The 18,288-nt window shown below is 41.3% G+C and overlaps 1 protein-coding gene across 1 annotated transcript in view; it reads right to left on the reverse strand.

Annotated features, from left to right (window-relative positions):
- The window catches only part of LOC132153146 (titin-like), a 137,441-nt gene that overhangs the window by 548 nt on the left and 118,605 nt on the right, over positions 1-18,288 (reverse strand). The window contains exons 168-170 of the mRNA XM_059562449.1: positions 17,699-18,286; positions 17,221-17,523; positions 20-17,122 (exon numbers count right to left, since the gene is read on the reverse strand). Coding sequence (XP_059418432.1) covers positions 20-17,122; positions 17,221-17,523; positions 17,699-18,286 — 17,994 coding nt within the window. The remainder of the gene's footprint in view (positions 1-19; positions 17,123-17,220; positions 17,524-17,698; positions 18,287-18,288) is intronic.

Below are 18,288 nucleotides of genomic sequence, written 5' to 3' on the forward strand. Positions count from 1 at the left end.
CAACAAAATTTTATTTTACCTGTAATCTTTGTTCCTTCTTTGGTCTCAACTGGGACTCCTATACCATACTCATTTTCACCGGTAACTCTGAAATAATAAACCCCCCCTTCTTGAAGATCATTAACTTTATAAGTCAACCTTGGACAACTGTCTGTAATTCTGGTCCAGCCCATTTTAGTTGCCTCACGGAGATCAACAAAATAGTTCTTGACTGGAGCACCACCCTCATTCTCGGGAGTATCCCATGTAATAGTTGCAGAGCTCTTGGTGACATCCTTTATTTCAATGTGGGCTGGTGGGCCTGGAGAATCTAGGACCTTTACACTCAATGTCAGTGTAGAAGTTCCAGCAACATTTTGGAGGGTTACAGTGTATTTCCCTGAGTCATCTCTTGTAGCTTGCTCAATTGTGATAGATGTGCAGTTATCGGTTGTATCAATAGCAGCCCTCACTCTCAGATCAATATCTGGTTTGTTCCACATTACATGTGGAACAGGCTTTCCTTTGAATGGGACTCTAAGTGTAAATGAGCTTCCATCTTTGACAATCAGTGTCTTCCTCATTTCATTACTAATTAGGAAAACTGGCTCATCTTCTCTGTCCTTTGCTATCTGTGGATCAGTTTCAGGGCTTGGCTCACTTGGACCAATCTTATTAATTGATCTGACTACAAAGACATACTCTGCTCCTGAAGTGAGTCCCACCACAGTAAACTCTGTGCTCTTAGTGTTGTTGACACCAAGTGTCCAGTCATCATCAGTGGTTTTCCTATATTCCACCATATATGCTGTAACTGGTGAGCCACCATCAAATAATGGCTTGTTCCAAGACAAAGTTATTGATGTTTTAGAAGAATCAATTATTTTAGGTTTAGCTGGAGGTGATGGTAGGAACAATGGATCCTCCGCCTTTGTCAGTGGGCAAGGCACACTTGGTGCACTCAGACCAGCAGCATTCTCTGCAAATACTCTGTATTCATACTCACATCCTTCACGGAGATTGGAAGCTTTTACTCTTAAATCATAAACAGGTTTTTTGTTGACACGTACCCAGCGAAGACCAGATTTCTCACGTTTCTCAATTACATAGCTAGAGATACTACTTCCTCCATCAGAGACCGGTCTTTCCCAGCAAATTGTCATTGCTTCACTTGTAACACTTGTGACTTCAACATTTGTTGGTGCAGCAGGGATTGTAAATGGATCCATTGCTTTAACAGGGTCACTCTCTAGAGCTTCACCGGTTCCATACTTATTAACTCCCCGAACTCTAAATATATACTCATTGCCTTTGAGCAGTTTTGTTACTTTACATGTTGTGGCTTTCATATCTGCATAGACCAGAGTCCAGGCAAGCCGGCTTGTTTCCCGTTTCTCAACTATGTAGTGCTGAATTTCAGCACCTCCGTTTTCTTGAGGTGGCCCCCAGGTCAACGTACATTTCTCTGCAGTTAGACCAGTTACTTCCAACGGTCCAGCTGATGGGCCAGGCCTGTCCAGGACCTTACAGTTTACTGCCAAAGATCTGGTGCCTGCAACATTTTGCAATGTTAGAACATACTGTCCAGAGTCTCGTCTAATGGCATCTCTCACAATTAGTGTTGTACTAGTAAGTGTTGAAGAAATCTCAAATCTGGCCTTGGCTTCAATTTCTTTTCCATCCTTTGCCCATGAAATCACAGGAATTGGACGTCCTGATATTTCAGCATCAATTCTCAGTACATCCCCAGCTTTCACTACAACCAGTTGTCTTAGCTTGTCCTCAATTGTGATGCGTGGAGGATCAACATCATCTTTTACAGTCACAGGTCCTGTACCCTCTGATGGTTCACTGAGTAAGCCAGCTGCATTCTTAGCAATTACATGGAAATCATATATTTGATCTTCAATCAGGCCAGTCACATCAAAGAATGTTTCTTGAAGATTTGTGAAATTACACTTTAACCATCGTCCATCTGGAAGTTCCCTGCGTTCAACAATGTAGCCAGTCACCTTAGCTCCACCATCAAACTCAGGTATTGCCCAGGAGAGAGAAACAGATGTTCTTGTGATGTTCATAACTACTGGCTGACCTGGAGGTGCACATGGATCTCGGGCAGAAACAGGATCACATGCCTTTGTGCAAGGTCCAATGCCAGCTATATTCTCAGCATATACTCTATACTGATACAACAGGCCTTCTTCCAAACCAGTTACCTTGAACTGAGTTTCTGTAATAGGTCCTCTGTTCATCTTTATCCAGAGAATGCTGCTCTGATCTTTGCATTCCAAGTGATATCCAAAGACGGGACTGCCACCATCACTAGCTGGTCTGTTCCAGGTAACTAGCATTCCTGATTTAGTGGCTTGAGCAATGTGAAGACTAGTTGGAGGGCCTGGAGGTGAAAAGGGGTACTGTGCAACAACTGGGGCAGAGTCAATTGCATGGCTTTTTCCATAACGATTCTCTGCAGCAACACGGAACTGATATTCTGTTCCTTGTGTCAAACGAGTTACTTTGATTGAAGTTCTTGCAACTGTTGCTGAAACAATTTGCCATGCTGTAGTGGTCATATCTCTCTTCTCAACCACATAATTATTAATTTGACAGCCACCATCATAAATTGGAGGGTCCCATGATAGTGAAATAAAATCAGCACTTATTTCTTCAACCTTGATTGCACCTGGTGGACCTGGTTTATCAAGAACGATAACAGATATTTCAGCTGATTTAACACCAATTGAATTGGTTAAAATAATTTCATATTTTCCAGCATCCTCTCTTGTTGCATCCTTGATGATAATCTTTGATGATGTTTTTGATGTCAAAACATTAACTCTGGTTGTTTGCTTCAATGAGTGACCATCCTTTTTCCATGTAACCTCTGGAGGAGGTCTGCCTCTGAATGGAACATCTATTTTGAGATCATCTCCAGCTTTTACACTGTACGTATTAAACAGCAAATCAATTATGGGTTCAATAGTAATATCTCGTGCCACAACAGATACTCCCAGGGGTTTAGGATCACTCTTTCCTTTGTCATTCATTGCTGTAACTCTGAAGCTATATTCCTCTCCTGTTGTAAGTCCTTCAATTGTGGTTTCCAGTGCCTTTATTGTAGCACATACAGTCCATTTTTCTGATCCCTTAGTTATCATTTCCACTGTGTAGCCTGTGATTTTGCTGCCACCATCATGATCTGGCTTTTCCCATGCTAGAGTAACAGTGTGGCGAGTTACGTCAACAACTTTAATTTTACCAGGTGGTAAGGGTGCTTGGGAAACTTTGACAGCCTCTATGGTCTCTGCAGGTAAACCAACACCAAGTTCATTCACAGCCAATACACGGAAGTGGTAAAGACCTCCTTCCTGGAGATCATCAACCTTAAATGAATTTCTGACACAGCTGTTTGTCACAGTTGTAAATGCCAGCCTTTTAGATTCACGCTTTTCCACAATGTAATGGGTGATCTTGGCTCCACCATCAATTTGTGGAGGCTCCCACTGTAGCTGGACAGAATCTCTCTTTACATCCTTAATTTCAAAGTTCAATGGAGCACTTGGAGAGTCAAGGACCTTGACATTAATAAATGAAGATTTTGTGCCACTATTATTTTCAAGGGTCACAACATATTTGCCAGTATCAAATCGGTTAACATTGTCAATAACAAGCACAGTGTAAGAGCCTGTTACTTCAATTTGAGCACGCTCTGGTAAGGTACCATCTGCCTTTGTCCACTTAACCTCTGGCTCAGGCCTTCCCCTTATGGTGACAAATAACCTAAGTGTTGCACTGGCACGCACAGTCACACATTTCCTAAGATCTGCATCAAGTTCTATCTCAGGAGCTTCAAGTTTTTCAGCAGCAATTACAGATCCTGGAACATCAACATGCTCTCCAGCCCCCTCAATATTAAGTGCACAAATACGGAAGTTGTATTCTGCATTTTCCTTTAGTTTTTTGACAGTGAAGTAAGTTGTTTGAACACCGGTTGGTGGAGTGCACACAGTCCATTCATCTTCACTAACTTCCTTTACCTCAACAATGTATCCTGAGACCGGTGCTCCACCATCATAAATTGGTCTACTCCAAGCCAAGGAAACAGTTGTGCTTGAGCTATCTGTTATTTTAGGATTATTAGGAGTACCAGGAGGATAAATTGCATCACAAGCTTTGTAATATTGAGATGGTTCACTTGGTGTGCCCACACCAGCAGCATTTTCAGCAGATACTCTGAATTCATAGAAGTGTCCCTCTGTAAGCCCAGTGGCTCTGAATCTCAAGTCATTCAGTCTTTTCTTGTTACACTTTGTCCATCTTATACCCTCTTTATCACGTTTCTCAAGAACATAACCATCAATTTGTGATCCGCCATCGTCCTCTGGTCGTTCCCATGTTAGGACTATTGAGTCTCTGGTGACTGCACTTGCTTCTGGAGTTGAAGGTGGTCCAGGTTTGTTGAAAGGATTTTTTGCAAGGACAGGTTCAGATTCAAGTGGTTCACCAATACCATACTTGTTCACTGCCATGACTCTGAATATATACTCATTACCAGGCAGGAGTTTAGTGACTTTGTAACTAATTGCTTGAATTTTAGGTTCCACTACTGTCCAAGACAGTCTGCTGGTTTCTCTCTTTTCAATAATGTAATGAGAAATACCAGCTCCACCATCATGTGATGGGTGGCTCCAGTGCAAATAACATTTTTCTGCTGTGACACCAGTTACCTTCAGAGGGCCATCAGGTGGACCAGGTCTATCAAGAACTTTGACACTAATGGGTACCTGTTTGGTTCCACCAACATTACTGAGACTTAAGAGAAAATGACCACCATCTACTCTAACGCAGTCCTTAACAGTCAGAACTGTTTGCGTGATGGTGGATTTAATCTCCATTCTGGGTGTAGTACTGTCAATTTCTTTTCCATCCTTAAGCCACATAATATCAGGAAGTGGTTTTCCAGCAATGTCGGCATCAATAGTAAAGGACTCACCAGCCTTTACAATGATAACATCTTTAAATTTTGAATCCATTGAGACAGATGGAGCTTCAATCTCATCCTGAGCAGTAATTGGTCCAGTGCTTTCAGAGGGTACACTTAAATTACCAGCTGCATTTTTGGCAATTACTCTAAATTCATATCGTTGTTCTTCTTCCAGTCCAGTTATTGTAAATTGTGTTTGTATAATATTTGTGAAGCTGGCCTTCATCCAACGACCTTCAGGCAGCTTCTTTCTTTCAATAATGTATCCTGTAATAGCACTGCCACCATCATACTGTGGTTTTGCCCACTGAAGAGTTACTAGGTTTCTTGTGATAACAATGGCTTCAGGAGTTCCAGGGGGATCACAGGGATCACGTGCAACAACACTTTCTGAGACTTTGCTTGATGGACTGATTCCTGCCATATTTTCAGCAAACACTCTATATTCATATTCAATTCCCTCCTCCAGACCATTTGTTTTGAATCGAGTGTCAGTGATAAGAAGCTTGTTAAGTTTGGTCCATAAGATGCTGTTCTTTTCTTTACGCTCAAGGTGATAACCAATAACAGGGCTACCTCCATTATTGCTGGGGGGTTTCCATTCAATTGTCATGTGGTCTTTTGTCACCGATGAAACAAATGGTGTACCAGGAGCTGCAGGCTCAGTAAAAGGATAACTGACCACAACTAGAGCTGAATCTAATGATGTGCTCTTTCCATATCTGTTCTCAGCAAACACTCTAAACTGATATTCAGAACCAGTCTTCAGCTTTGTGACTTTTATTGTGGTACGAGCAATGGTTGCTGAAACAATCTGCCAGTTAGTAGTGGTTGTATCACGTTTTTCCACTATGTAGTTGTTTATCTGACAACCTCCTGTGTATACAGGTGGCTCCCAGGAAATTATAGCATAGGTGGCGCTTACTTCATCAATTTTAACTGGTCCAACTGGTGGGCCTGGTTTGTCAAGAATAATAATGCCAACCTCTTCTATGACCGTACCTATATTATTTGTAGCTGTAACTGTGTACTTGCCAGAGTCCTCTCTATTTGCATCTTTAATTTTAAGAACTGTTGAAGTTACAGTGCTTGAGACATTTAATCTGGTTGTCTCTTTCAGTGCTTGTCCATCTTTCATCCATGCAATCTTTGGAGAAGGACGCCCTTTAAATGGTATTTCCACTTTGAGATCTTCACCAGCTTGAACGCTGTAGGTGTTGAAAAGTATTTTGAAGCTTGGTTCAATAGTAACATCTTTGGCTACGACAGGAGCAGCCAAAGGCCTTGGATCACTTTTTCCCTTCTCATTGTAAGCTAAAACTCTGAAGAAGTACTCTTGTCCTGAACTAAGTCCTGTCACTGTACCCTCAACTGTTTTGGCGACTGTAGCAACTGTCCATTCCTCTGATCCTTTTGGCTGCATTTCAATATAATAACCCAAGATTCTACTACCACCATCATGATCTGGTTTATCCCAGGAAAGTGATGCTGTGGTTTTTGTCACATCAGTCAAAGTTACCTTGCCGACAGATAAAGGAGGATCTGCTGTCTTCACAGATTCTTGTGTTTCTACAGAAACACCAATTCCAAATTCATTTTCTGCCATGACTCTGAAGTAATAAATACCACCTTCTGTCAAATCACCAACTCGGAAGCTGGTCTTGGAGCACTTGGTAGTAATGTTTACAAATCCTTGTCTATTCGATTCTCTCCTGTCAATTATATAATTTTTGATTTTTGAACCACCATCTATAAGTGGAGGTTCCCAAACGAGGGTGGTGTAGTTTCTTGTTACATCTTTCACAACAAGGTTCTGTGGAGCACCTGGTGTATCGAGTACTTTTACTGACACAAAGGCTGATTTAGTGCCAGCATTATTTTCCAAAGTCAGAGTATATTTACCAGCATCATTTCTGTCACAAATATCAATTGATAACTGAGTGTAATCTGGTCCCTTTTCTATTTGGGCTTTATCGGGTAAATCTCCCTCATCCTTGGTCCAGTTTATTTCAGGAATGGGGCGTCCTTTGAATGGTATGTTGATTATCATAGATCCTCCAGCACGCACAACAATACCTTTCCTCAACTCCGAGTCAAGCTCAATTTCAGGGGCATCCAACTTATCCACTGGTTTGACAGTTCCTTGGATAGACACTGGCTCACCAACACCCAGTTTATTAAAAGCACATATACAAACTTTGTATTCTTGGTGTTCAGTAAGTTTAGTTATTGTAAATTTAGTATCATTTAATCCGGAGGGTGGAGTACATGTGGTCCATTCTTCTTCATCAGCTTTACATATCTCAACAACATAGCCTTGGATGTCTAAACCACCATCATATATTGGTCTACTCCATGCAATTGTGACTGAATTCTTTGTAGTGTCAACAAGGTGTGCACTAGTTGGTGGGCCAGGCTTAAATGTAGGATCACAGGCTTTGTAATAAACAGTTGGTGGACTTGGCTGTCCAACTCCAGCAGCATTTTCTGCAGTTAACCTAAATTCATATTCATGATCCTCTGTCAAGCCTGTGACTCTGAAACGTAAGTCTGTGACTCTGCGTTTGTTACATTTTGTCCACCGCACTCCAGCTCTGTCTCTCTTCTCTACAATATAACCAACAATTTCACTTCCACCATCAGTCTCAGGACGAGTCCAGCATACTGTCATAGAGTCCCTTGAAATATTTGTTACTTCTAGTTCTTTAGGTGGCCCAGGTGGAACAAAAGGATTTCTCATAATCACTGGTGCAGATTCAAGTGGTTCACCAACTCCATACTTGTTGACAGCCATGACACGGAATATGTATTCATTTCCTGTTAAAAGTTTAGTAACTTTAAACATGGTTGCTCCACAATCACCTGAAACTACTGTCCAAGCAAGGCGACTTGTTTCTCTCTTCTGGATAATGTAATGTGAAATGCTACTGCCACCATCATGTTTTGGAGGCAGCCATGACAATGAACACTTCTCACATGTTACACCAGAAACAGTAAAAGGACCTTCAGGGGGTCCAGGTCTATCAAGGACTTTTACATTGAAGGAAACAGACTTTGTTCCAGCCACATTAGTGAGGTGCAATGTGTACTGTCCTCCATCAATTCGAATGGCATCTTTGACAACAAGAATTGCTTTGAAGTCAGTGTTCTTGATTTCAGCTCTTGCTGAATTTTCAACTTCCACATCACCCTTAAACCACTGCATTGTTGGAACTGGCTTTCCTAGTATGGATGCTTCCAGAGTAAATGTGTCTCCTGCATTCACTGTCAAAATTTGACTGTACTCTGAGGCAACCTCATAGGTTGGTGGTTCAACTTCATCCTTAGCTGTAATTGAGCCTGTGCTCATTGAGGGTCTACTAACTGACCCAGCTCCGTTTCTGGCAATAACTCTGAAATCATATTTGCAGTCTTCTTTCAGCCCTGTGACTGTAAATTCAGTTTCAAGAATATTTGCAAAACTAGCTTTCATCCAACGACCTTCTGGCAGGTCTAGTTTCTCCACAACATATCCAGTGACAAGGCTGCCTCCATCATATTCCGGTGGTGTCCATCTAAGTTTCACTGAGTGTCTTGTCACAATCACTGGTACAGGGGTGCCTGGTGGGTCACATGGGTCACGTGCCACACACCCCTCAGAAATTTTGCTGCACTTTCCAATTCCAACTATGTTTTCAGCATAAACTCTGAATTCATATTCAATGCCCTCTTCCAATGGAGATGTTTTAAATCTGGTGTCTTGAATGAGTATTTTATTTATCTTTGTCCAAAGGATACTATTTTTCTCTTTTCTCTCTAGATGATATCCTAGAATAGCACTTCCACCATCTGAGACTGGTTTGTGCCATTCAACAACCATAGATTCTTTTGTAAATGCAGACACAAATGGAGTTCCTGGAGGCCCAGGCTCCTTGAAAGGATACTGGGCAAGAACCGGATCTGAATCAATGCCATAGCTTTTACCATACCTATTTTCAGCAAAAATTCTAAACTGGTATTCAGCTCCAGTTTTTAGATTACTAACTTTAAGTGTGGTTCTTGCTACTGTGGCAGAAACAACTACCCAGTTAGTAGTGGTGGTATCTCTCTTTTGGACAACATAATTTGAAATCTGGCAGCCTCCAGTGTATGTTGGTGGGTCCCAAGATAGTGTAATACTCTCTGCACTCACTTCATCAATCCTGACTGGGCCTGTTGGTGGGCCAGGCTTTTCAAGTATGATTATTTCAACAGTGGCTTCTGCTTGTCCAAGTATATTAGCAACAGCAATGTTATACATACCACCATCTTCTCTTGTTGCATCTTTGATGGTAAGAGTGGTATGATGTGCAGTGTCAGCAACATTTACTCTCGTGGTCTGTTTCAGAACTGAACCATCTTTGGTCCATGTAATAGTCGGTTTTGGATGACCAGAAATTCGTGCTTCAATTTTCAAATCTTGCCCAACCTGTACATTGTAGGTACTAAGTTTTGTTCTTACTGTGGGCTGAATAGCAAGGTCCTTTGCAACAACAGGATTTGCCAAGAGTCTGGGATCACTCTTTCCTTTGTCATTGACGGCAATGACTCTGAAATTGTACTCCCCACCTTGGACTAAATTAGTTATAACAGTATCGAGGGATTTTACTTGAGCACAAATAGACCATTTATCTTGATCTTTTGCTTGCATTTCAACTTCGTAAAGAGTAATTCTGCTGCCTCCATCATGCTCTGGTTTTTCCCATTTGAGGGAAACACTCTTCCTTGTAACATCCACTACAGAAACTTTACCAGGGGGTTGTGGCACCTCTGAGATTTTTATTGGTTCTAGAGTTTCTGCAGGCATTCCAATACCATGTTCATTTTCAGCAAGAACCCTAAAGAAAAAGTTGCTTCCCTCTTGGAGAGGTTCAATTTTCCATGTCATCTTGTTGCAGGTAGCAACAGCAGAGTATACCTTTCTGGTACTTTCTCGTTTTTCAACAATGTAATTTTTAATTTTAGCTCCACCATCTAGCAAAGGTGGCTCCCAGGTAAGAGTGACTGAATTCTTTGTTATTTCCTTCACACGGAAGTTTGCAGGTGCATCAGGAGTATCTAAGACCCTGACACTAATAAATGCAGATTTTGTTCCACTGGCATTTTCCAGAGTTAAATTGTATTTTCCACTGTCAAATCTATTAACATTTTCAATTACAAGTGAAGTGAAACTGCTTGTAATATCAATTTGAGCTGCCTCGTTGATTTCACCTTCAGCCTTTGCCCACTTGACTTCAGGAGTTGGCCGTCCACGGATAGGCACAAACAATCTGAGAGAGCCTCCAGCCCTGACAGTAATCATCTTTCTCAGGTCAGCATCAAGATCAATATCTGGTGCCTCAAGTTTATCCTCTATGATAATGGATCCTTGGATATCAGCAGTTTCTCCCACACCAACCTTATTTATGGCACAAATTCTGAATTTGTACTCATGCTTTTCAAGCAGTTTTTTAACCTCAAATCTTGTCTCTGTAATTCCGGAGGGAGGTGTACACATCATCCATTCTTCGGAAGTAACTTCACATGCCTCAACAATATAACTCTGAATTTCACAGCCACCATCATAAATTGGCTTCCCCCAATGCAGGACAACAGATGCTCTTGAGACATAAATTACCTTAGGGTTGTTTGGTGGACCAGGCTTGAAGACTTGATCCACTGCCTTGAAGTATACTGTAGGTGGACTTGGTTTACCAACTCCAGCTGCATTCTCAGCAGACACACGGAATTCATAACTTCGATTTTCAAGAAGTCCCGTTACTCTAAAGCGCAGTTCACTCACTACACGTTTGTTGCATCTTGTCCACCTAACGCCTTCTTTGTCTCTTTTTTCAACAATATATCCTGTAATTGCATTGCCGCCATCATTAGTGGGTCTTTCCCATGTGATAACCATAGAATCCTTTGTTATATTTGACACTTCAACATTACTTGGTGCATCAGGTGGGACAAATGGATTTGCTGCAATCACTGAATCAGATTCCAAAGGCTCACCAATACCATATTTATTTACAGGTATCACTCTGAAAATATACTCATTTCCAGGAAGGAGTTTTGTAACTTTAAGATTGAGGGTTTGTACCTTAGATTCCACAACAGTCCAAACTAATCGGCTGGTCTCTCTTCTTTCCACAATGTAATGAGACACCTCCGCACCTCCATCGTGCAATGGAGTTTTCCAGGCAATGCAGCACTTTTCACTAGTAACCCCATATATTGAAATTGGGCCATCTGGAGGCCCAGGTCTGTCCAGAACTTTGACACTGACAACTACTGATTTCTCTCCACCAACATTTTTTAATAGCAAGGTATACTGGCCTCCATCAACACGGATAGCCTCCTTCACACTAAGAGTAGTTGTAAAGTCAGTATTCTTTATCTCAAGTCTTGCAGTATTTGTAAGTTCTTCACCAGCTTTTATCCAGTGAACTGAAGGAATAGGTTTGCCAAGTATTCTTGCATCTACCTTGAATGATTCACCAGCATTAACAACTATAGCTTGAGAATATTTGGCATCCAAGTCAATTTGGGGTGGATCAACTTCATCCTTGGCTGTGATTGCACCAGTACTGTCTGATGGAACACTATACACACCTGCAGCATTTTTTGCAATGACACGGAATTCATATTGCTGCTCCTCTACCAAGCCACTGACAACAAATTCAGTCTCAATGATATTCGTAAAAGAAGCTTTCATCCAGCGGCCACTAGGCAATTCTTTTTTCTCAATGAAATATCCTGTAATCTTGCTGCCACCATCAAACTGTGGTGGTGTCCACTTGAGTGTTATAGAGTTTCTGGTGACAATCACTGCTTCAGGTTTGCCTGGAGGGTCACAAGGATCTCTAGCCACCTGGATTTCTGATACTTTGCTTGCTTTGCTTAGACCAACTATATTCTCAGCATAAACTCTAAATTCATATTCAATGCCTTCTTCAAGGCCACCTATCTTGAATCTTGTGTCTGGAATGAGTGTTTTGTTTTGCTTTACCCACAACAAGCTGTTTCTTTCCTTACTCTCAATGTGATATCCCAAAATCTTGCTTCCACCATCACTACTGGGTTTGTTCCACACAATAACCATGCTTTCTTTGGTAGCAGATTGAACAGTTGGAGTTCCTGGTGGATTTGGAACCTCAAAGGGATATTGTGCAACAACAGGCTCAGACAAAAGAACTGAACTCTTTCCATATCTATTTTCTGCAGCAATCCTAAATTGATATTCACAGCCAGTCTTCAATCTTGCAGCTTTAGTTGTTGTTCTTGCCACTGTTGCAGATACAATCTGCCAGTTGGTTGTGGATGTGTCTCGTTTTTCAACAATATAGTTATTAATGCTACAGCCTCCCTCATACTCTGGAGGCTGCCATGACAATGTAACACTGTCTGCAGTTACCTCCTCTATTTTGATTGGGCCAGTTGGTGGTCCAGGTTTATCAAGGACAATAACATTGACGTCTGCTGTAGCTTCACCAGCTAAATTTGTCAGTTTAATAGTATATTTGCCCACATCATCCCGTGTTGCCTCTTTTATCACAAGGTAAAGGTGTCTCTCTGTTACTTCAGCATTTACTCTTGTTGTCTCTTTAAGAGCAATACCATCTTTTTGCCAGGTAACTGCTGCCTTGGGCTGAGAAACATAAGGTACATCGATTTTCAGATCATCTCCTGCCAGAACACTGAATGTGCTGAACAAAAGTTTGAAAGCAGGAGCAATAACAACATCCATAGCAACCACAGGGACATTAAGTGGGCGTGGATCACTGGTTCCCTTTTCATTAGTTGCTGAAATACGGAAGGAGTATTCTTCACCTTGTGTTAGGCCAACAACAACTGCCTCTGTTACTTTAACAGTCATTACTTGTGTCCATTTTTCACTGTTTTTCCCTTGCATTTCAACAATATAACCCGTAATTCTACTTCCTCCATCATGGTCCGGCTTCTCCCAAGAAAGTGTTACACTGTTACCAGTTACTCCTTTTAGAGTCACTTTTCCAGGAGGAAGAGGTTTCTCAGAGATTTTTATAGCTTCCGTGGTCTCTACTGGAAGACCAACACCATACTCATTTTCAGCCAAAATTCTGAAGAAATACAAGCCTCCTTCTTGTAAGTCTCCAATTCTACAACTTGTTTTGGGACAGGAGGCATTAACGATGGAATATGCTTTTCGTGTAGATTCACGTTTTTCAACAATATAATGCCTGGTTCTTGATCCACCATCAATGATTGGAGGATCCCAGATGAGGGAAACAGAATCTTTTGTGATTTCTTTGATTGTAAGGTTTTGTGGTGCATCAGGAGTGTCAAGAACTCGGACATTAACAAACGCCGTTTTAGTTCCTGAACTGTTTTCCACTGTTAGCATGTATTTTCCACCATCAAATCTGTTTACATTCTCAATAACCAATGTGGTGAAGGATGATGTAATTTCAATTGATGCTTTATTAAGGGGTTCACCTGTCTCCCTTGACCATCTGACTTCTGGTGCAGGTCTTCCTTTAATTGGCACAAATAATCTTAAGGTACTGCATGCTCTGATGTTCACTACTTTGCGAAGGTCTGAGTCAAGCTCGATTTCAGGTGGAAGGAGTCTGTCTTCTGCTTTTGGTGAACCAGGTATGGAGGCTGACTCTCCAATACCTTCACAGTTAAGAGCTGAAATATTGATCTTATATTCTTGGTTTTCAATAAGGTTGGTTATGGTGAATGATGTTGCTGTTAGCCCAGCCTTTGGGGTGACAATTGTCCATTCATCTTCCTCTGGCAGACATGTTTCAACAATATAACCTGTGATATCTGAACCACCATCATAAACTGGTTTATTCCAAGCAATAGTAATGGATGACTTTGTTGTATCCAAAACCCTAGGATTTCCAGGTGGTCCAGGTTGGAATATTGTGTCACATGCTTTGTAGAATGGACTTGAAGGGCTTGGAGCACTTAAGCCAGCAGCATTTTCAGCTAGGATTCTGTATTCATACTCATGTCCAGGTGTTAGTCCTGACACTTTGAAGCGCAGATCAGTAACAGTTCTTTTATTGCATTTTACCCAACGAAGACCAGTTTTATCTCTCCTCTCAATGATGTAGGTATTTATACTACTTCCACCATTGTGTTCAGGATGTCCCCAACACACCACCATTGAATCTTTTGTGATTGCAGTTACTTCTGGTGCCTGTGGAGGATCAGAAGGCACATATGGGTTTGTGGCAACAGCAGGCTCAGATTCAAGAGGCTCTCCAACGCCATACTTGTTCACAGCCATGACTCTGAAAATATATTCATTTCCTTTCAGCAATTTGGTAACCTTATAGCGGTTTACTTGTAAATCCGTGGCTACATTTGTCCATGTAAGTCTACTTGTTTCACGTCTCTGAATGAGGTAGTATTCAATCTTTCCTCCTCCATCATGAAGTGGTGGCAGCCATGATAGAATACATTTCTCTGTTGTCATGTCAGTAACATGCAGTGGTCCTTCAGGTGGCCCAGGTCTGTCAAGAACTTTAACATTGAAGACAAATTTGGCAAATCCTCCCGGATTGCTAGCAGTTAGAGCGTATGCACCACCATCTCTACGTAAAGAATCTTTGTTAATCAAACAGGTATAGAAATCTGATGTTTTGATCTCTAGTTTTCCAGTGTCCTCAAGCTCCTTGCCATCTTTAGTCCAAACCAAGGATGGAATTGGGCGACCTGTAACACGTGCATCTAGCTTAAAGACATCTCCTGCTTTCACTACCACAGCACTACTGAAACTTGCATCAGCATCAATTTTTGGTTCTTCAATGTCATCTCTGCAGACAATGACCTCTGAAGTTTTAGATGGTTTGCTGACAGCTCCAGCTGAGTTTCTTGCTAATACACGGAATTCATAAGAAGCATCTTCCATGAGACCACTTACAGTAAAGTTTGTTTCATGAATGTTGCTGAAGTTGGCTTTGAGCCAGCGACCATTAGGCAGCTCTCTTTTTTCAACTGTATATCCAGTAATTGAGAAACCACCATCACCCTCTGGCTTTGACCACTGAAGAGTTACTTCATGTCTCGTTATGTTAAGTGCCACAGGTTGACCTGGGGGGTCTACAGGATCAAGTGCATATGTCATCTCAGATGGCTTGCTTGCTTTGCTGAGACCAGCCAGATTTTCTGCAATAACACGGAATTCATAAGCAATACCATCAATCAGACCTGGTGATTTAAACATATTGCCAACAACTAGAGCTTTGCTGATCCTCTGCCAGAGTATGCTGTTCTTCTCTTTCCTCTCAATGTGGTATCCTAAAATTGGGCTACCTCCATCTAAAGAAGGTTCATTCCAGCTGATTGTCATTGAATCCTTGGTGAAGGAAACTACTTGTGGAATTCCAGGCTGTCCTGGAACATCAAATGGATAAGCAGCCACCACTGATTCTGATGTTATGAAGGGTCCAACACCATATCTGTTCTGAGCTTTTACACGGAATTGATATTGAATACCAGTTGTAAGGCGTGCTGCTTTAAATGTTGTGCGGATAACAGTTGCTGCCAGTTCTACCCAGGATGTGCCAGTTGTCTCACGCATTTCAACAATGTAGTTATTAATAGGGACTCCTCCATCATTTTCTGGAGCTTCCCATGATATTATTACATAATCACAAGAAACCTCATCCAATTTTATTGGTCCAGTTGGAGGTCCTGGAATATCATGTACTTGAACAGTAATGATTTCAGTCACAGTTCCGAAGATGTTCTTTCCTGTCATTGAATACTGTCCTCCGTCTTTTCTCTTAATTTCATTAATGTTCAGAATTGTAGAAGTTGCAGTATTTTCAACGTTTATTCTCTGTGTCTGTTTTAGTTCCTGATCTTCTTTCTTCCATACAACAAGTGGTTTTGGACGACCCAGAACAGGGATCTCAACTTTAAGATTATCACCTGCTTTAGCTACCACAATCTTCTGATATATACCTCTGAGGTCAAATCCTGGAGCAGTGGTTTGTTCCTTTATTACAACTGGTCGACTTTCACGAGGTTCACTCCTACCTGAGGTGTTTACAGCAAAGATACGGAACACATATTCTGCATTTTCCACCAATTCTGTTGCAGTGTAATCTAAAGCTTTTATTGTTGTCACATGTGTCCACTGATCAGAATCTTTCAGTTGAGCCTCTATCACATAGCCAGTGATTCGACTACCACCATCGTATTTTGGTTTTGTCCATGCAAGAGTTGCTGTGTCCTTGGAAACATCTGAAACAATCAGATTATCTGGTGCAGAAGGAGCCTGAGAAGCTTTTATTGGTTCAGGTGTCTCTGCTGGTTCACCGATGCCCCTTTCATTCTCAGCAGAGACTTTAAAGTAATATTCAGCACCCTCTTCCAAGTCTGGAATCTTGTACGAGCATTTCTGCCAGTTTGCTGTAACGGTTGAGTAAGCCTTTCGTGTTGCATCCCGCTTCTCAATGATATAATTAGTAATCTTTGAACCACCATCAATGATAGGAATCTCCCATTGTAAAGTAATGCTATGCTTTGTGATTTCACTTGGTTTCAAATTCACTGGAGGTCCTGGGGTGTCCACAACACGAACATTGACAAATCCAGACTTCTTTCCAGCAACATTTTCCAATGTTAAGACATATTTCCCTGCATCATATCTTGTACACTCAGGGATGACTACTAGAGTGTATGATTCAGTAGTGTCAATGTGAGCGCGGCCTTTAAGTGGTACATCTTCCTTATGCCATGTTACTTCTGGAGCTGGCCTGCCCTTGATTGGCACAAATATGCGGATTGAAGCACCTGACTTAACAACAAGTGTTCTTCTCAACTCTGCATCAAGTTCAAATTCAGGAACCTCCTCTCGATCCACCAGTTCAACAACTTGCTCAACTTCAGAGGGTTCACCAAGTCCTTCTGAATTCAGTGCTCTGACTCTGAAGTGATACTTTCCTCCTGATTGTAGATTTGAAACCACAAATTCTGTTATTCTCAATGGAGTAGTTGTGTCTTGAACCCAGTCATCATCACCTTCCTTTTTATGTTCAACAATGTATCCTGTCACATCGAGTCCACCATCATAGAAGGGTCTACCCCAGTTAAATGTTGCAGTTGTTTTGGTGGTGTCAGTAATCCGTGGGTTGGATGGAGGTCCTGGTGGATCTGAAAAAAAAATTATTATGGTAAAAAAAAAATATTTGGGACAAAGATTGAAAAGAAAACAGTATCTGGAACTTTTTAATATTTTTTTATTAACTCACATGAAATATCCTTTGTCATTACAGGTTGTGATGGCTCACTGGGCTCACCAAAACCAGCCTTATTCTCTGCAGTTACACGGAATTCATATTCAGTCTCTTCTGACAGGCCTGAGACCTTATAACGTAGATCGGAAATGGTCTTTTTTGAAGCTCTGACCCATCTCATTCCTCTTCTCTCTTTTCTCTCAACACTATAGCCTCTAATGTCACTTCCTCCATCTACAATTGGTCTCTTCCAGGAAATTGTTACAGCATTTTTACTGACATTATCAATTTCTGGTTTTGATGGCGGCCCAGGAGGTCCTGCAAAAAAAGTAAAGAAGTTAAAAAAGAAAACATTTTTTTATTCATATATATATATATATATATATATATATATATACACACATACATATATATTTTATGTGAGTGTGTTTATGTGTGTCAGAGATTTTTAAAAAAAAAACTGTTATGTTTTAAAATATGAAGTTACACTTACCAAAACTATCAACCATTTTAACTGGTCCAGACTGTGTTGCATCACCAATACCATACTGATTGACTGCTGAAACACGGAATATGTATTCATTTCCCTTTATCAGCTTGCTGGCAACATAGCGGCAATCCATAACATCTTCAGCTAGCTTTGTCCAGAGAAGACGGCTGGTTTCTCTCTTTTCTAATGTATATGATTTGATAGTGCAGCCACCATCTTCTTCTGGTGGCAACCATGTCAAAGTGCATTTTTCAGCAGAGACACTGCTGGCTTCAATAGGACCTGGAGGTCCAGGCACATCCAGGATTTTCACTTTGACTTTTTCTTCTTTGATACCAAATGGATTACTTGCAGTAATACTGTACTCCCCGGTGTTCTTTCGGCTGGCATACTTGATTGACAGTGTTGAAGATGTGGGAGTGCTTCTAATTTGGACAATATCTGAGGTCTTGAATTCTCTTCCACCCTTAGACCACACAGCTGTAGGAGGTGGTTTGCCAAGAATGCTTGATGCTGTGATGACAATTGTTTCCCCAGCCCTCACAGTCACTCCATCCTTCATTTCAGGGTCAATTGTGATAGTTGGTGGTTCT

The sequence above is a fragment of the Carassius carassius genome, chromosome 11 (assembly GCF_963082965.1).
Source record: "Carassius carassius chromosome 11, fCarCar2.1, whole genome shotgun sequence".
Taxonomy (NCBI): Eukaryota; Metazoa; Chordata; class Actinopteri; order Cypriniformes; family Cyprinidae; genus Carassius; species Carassius carassius.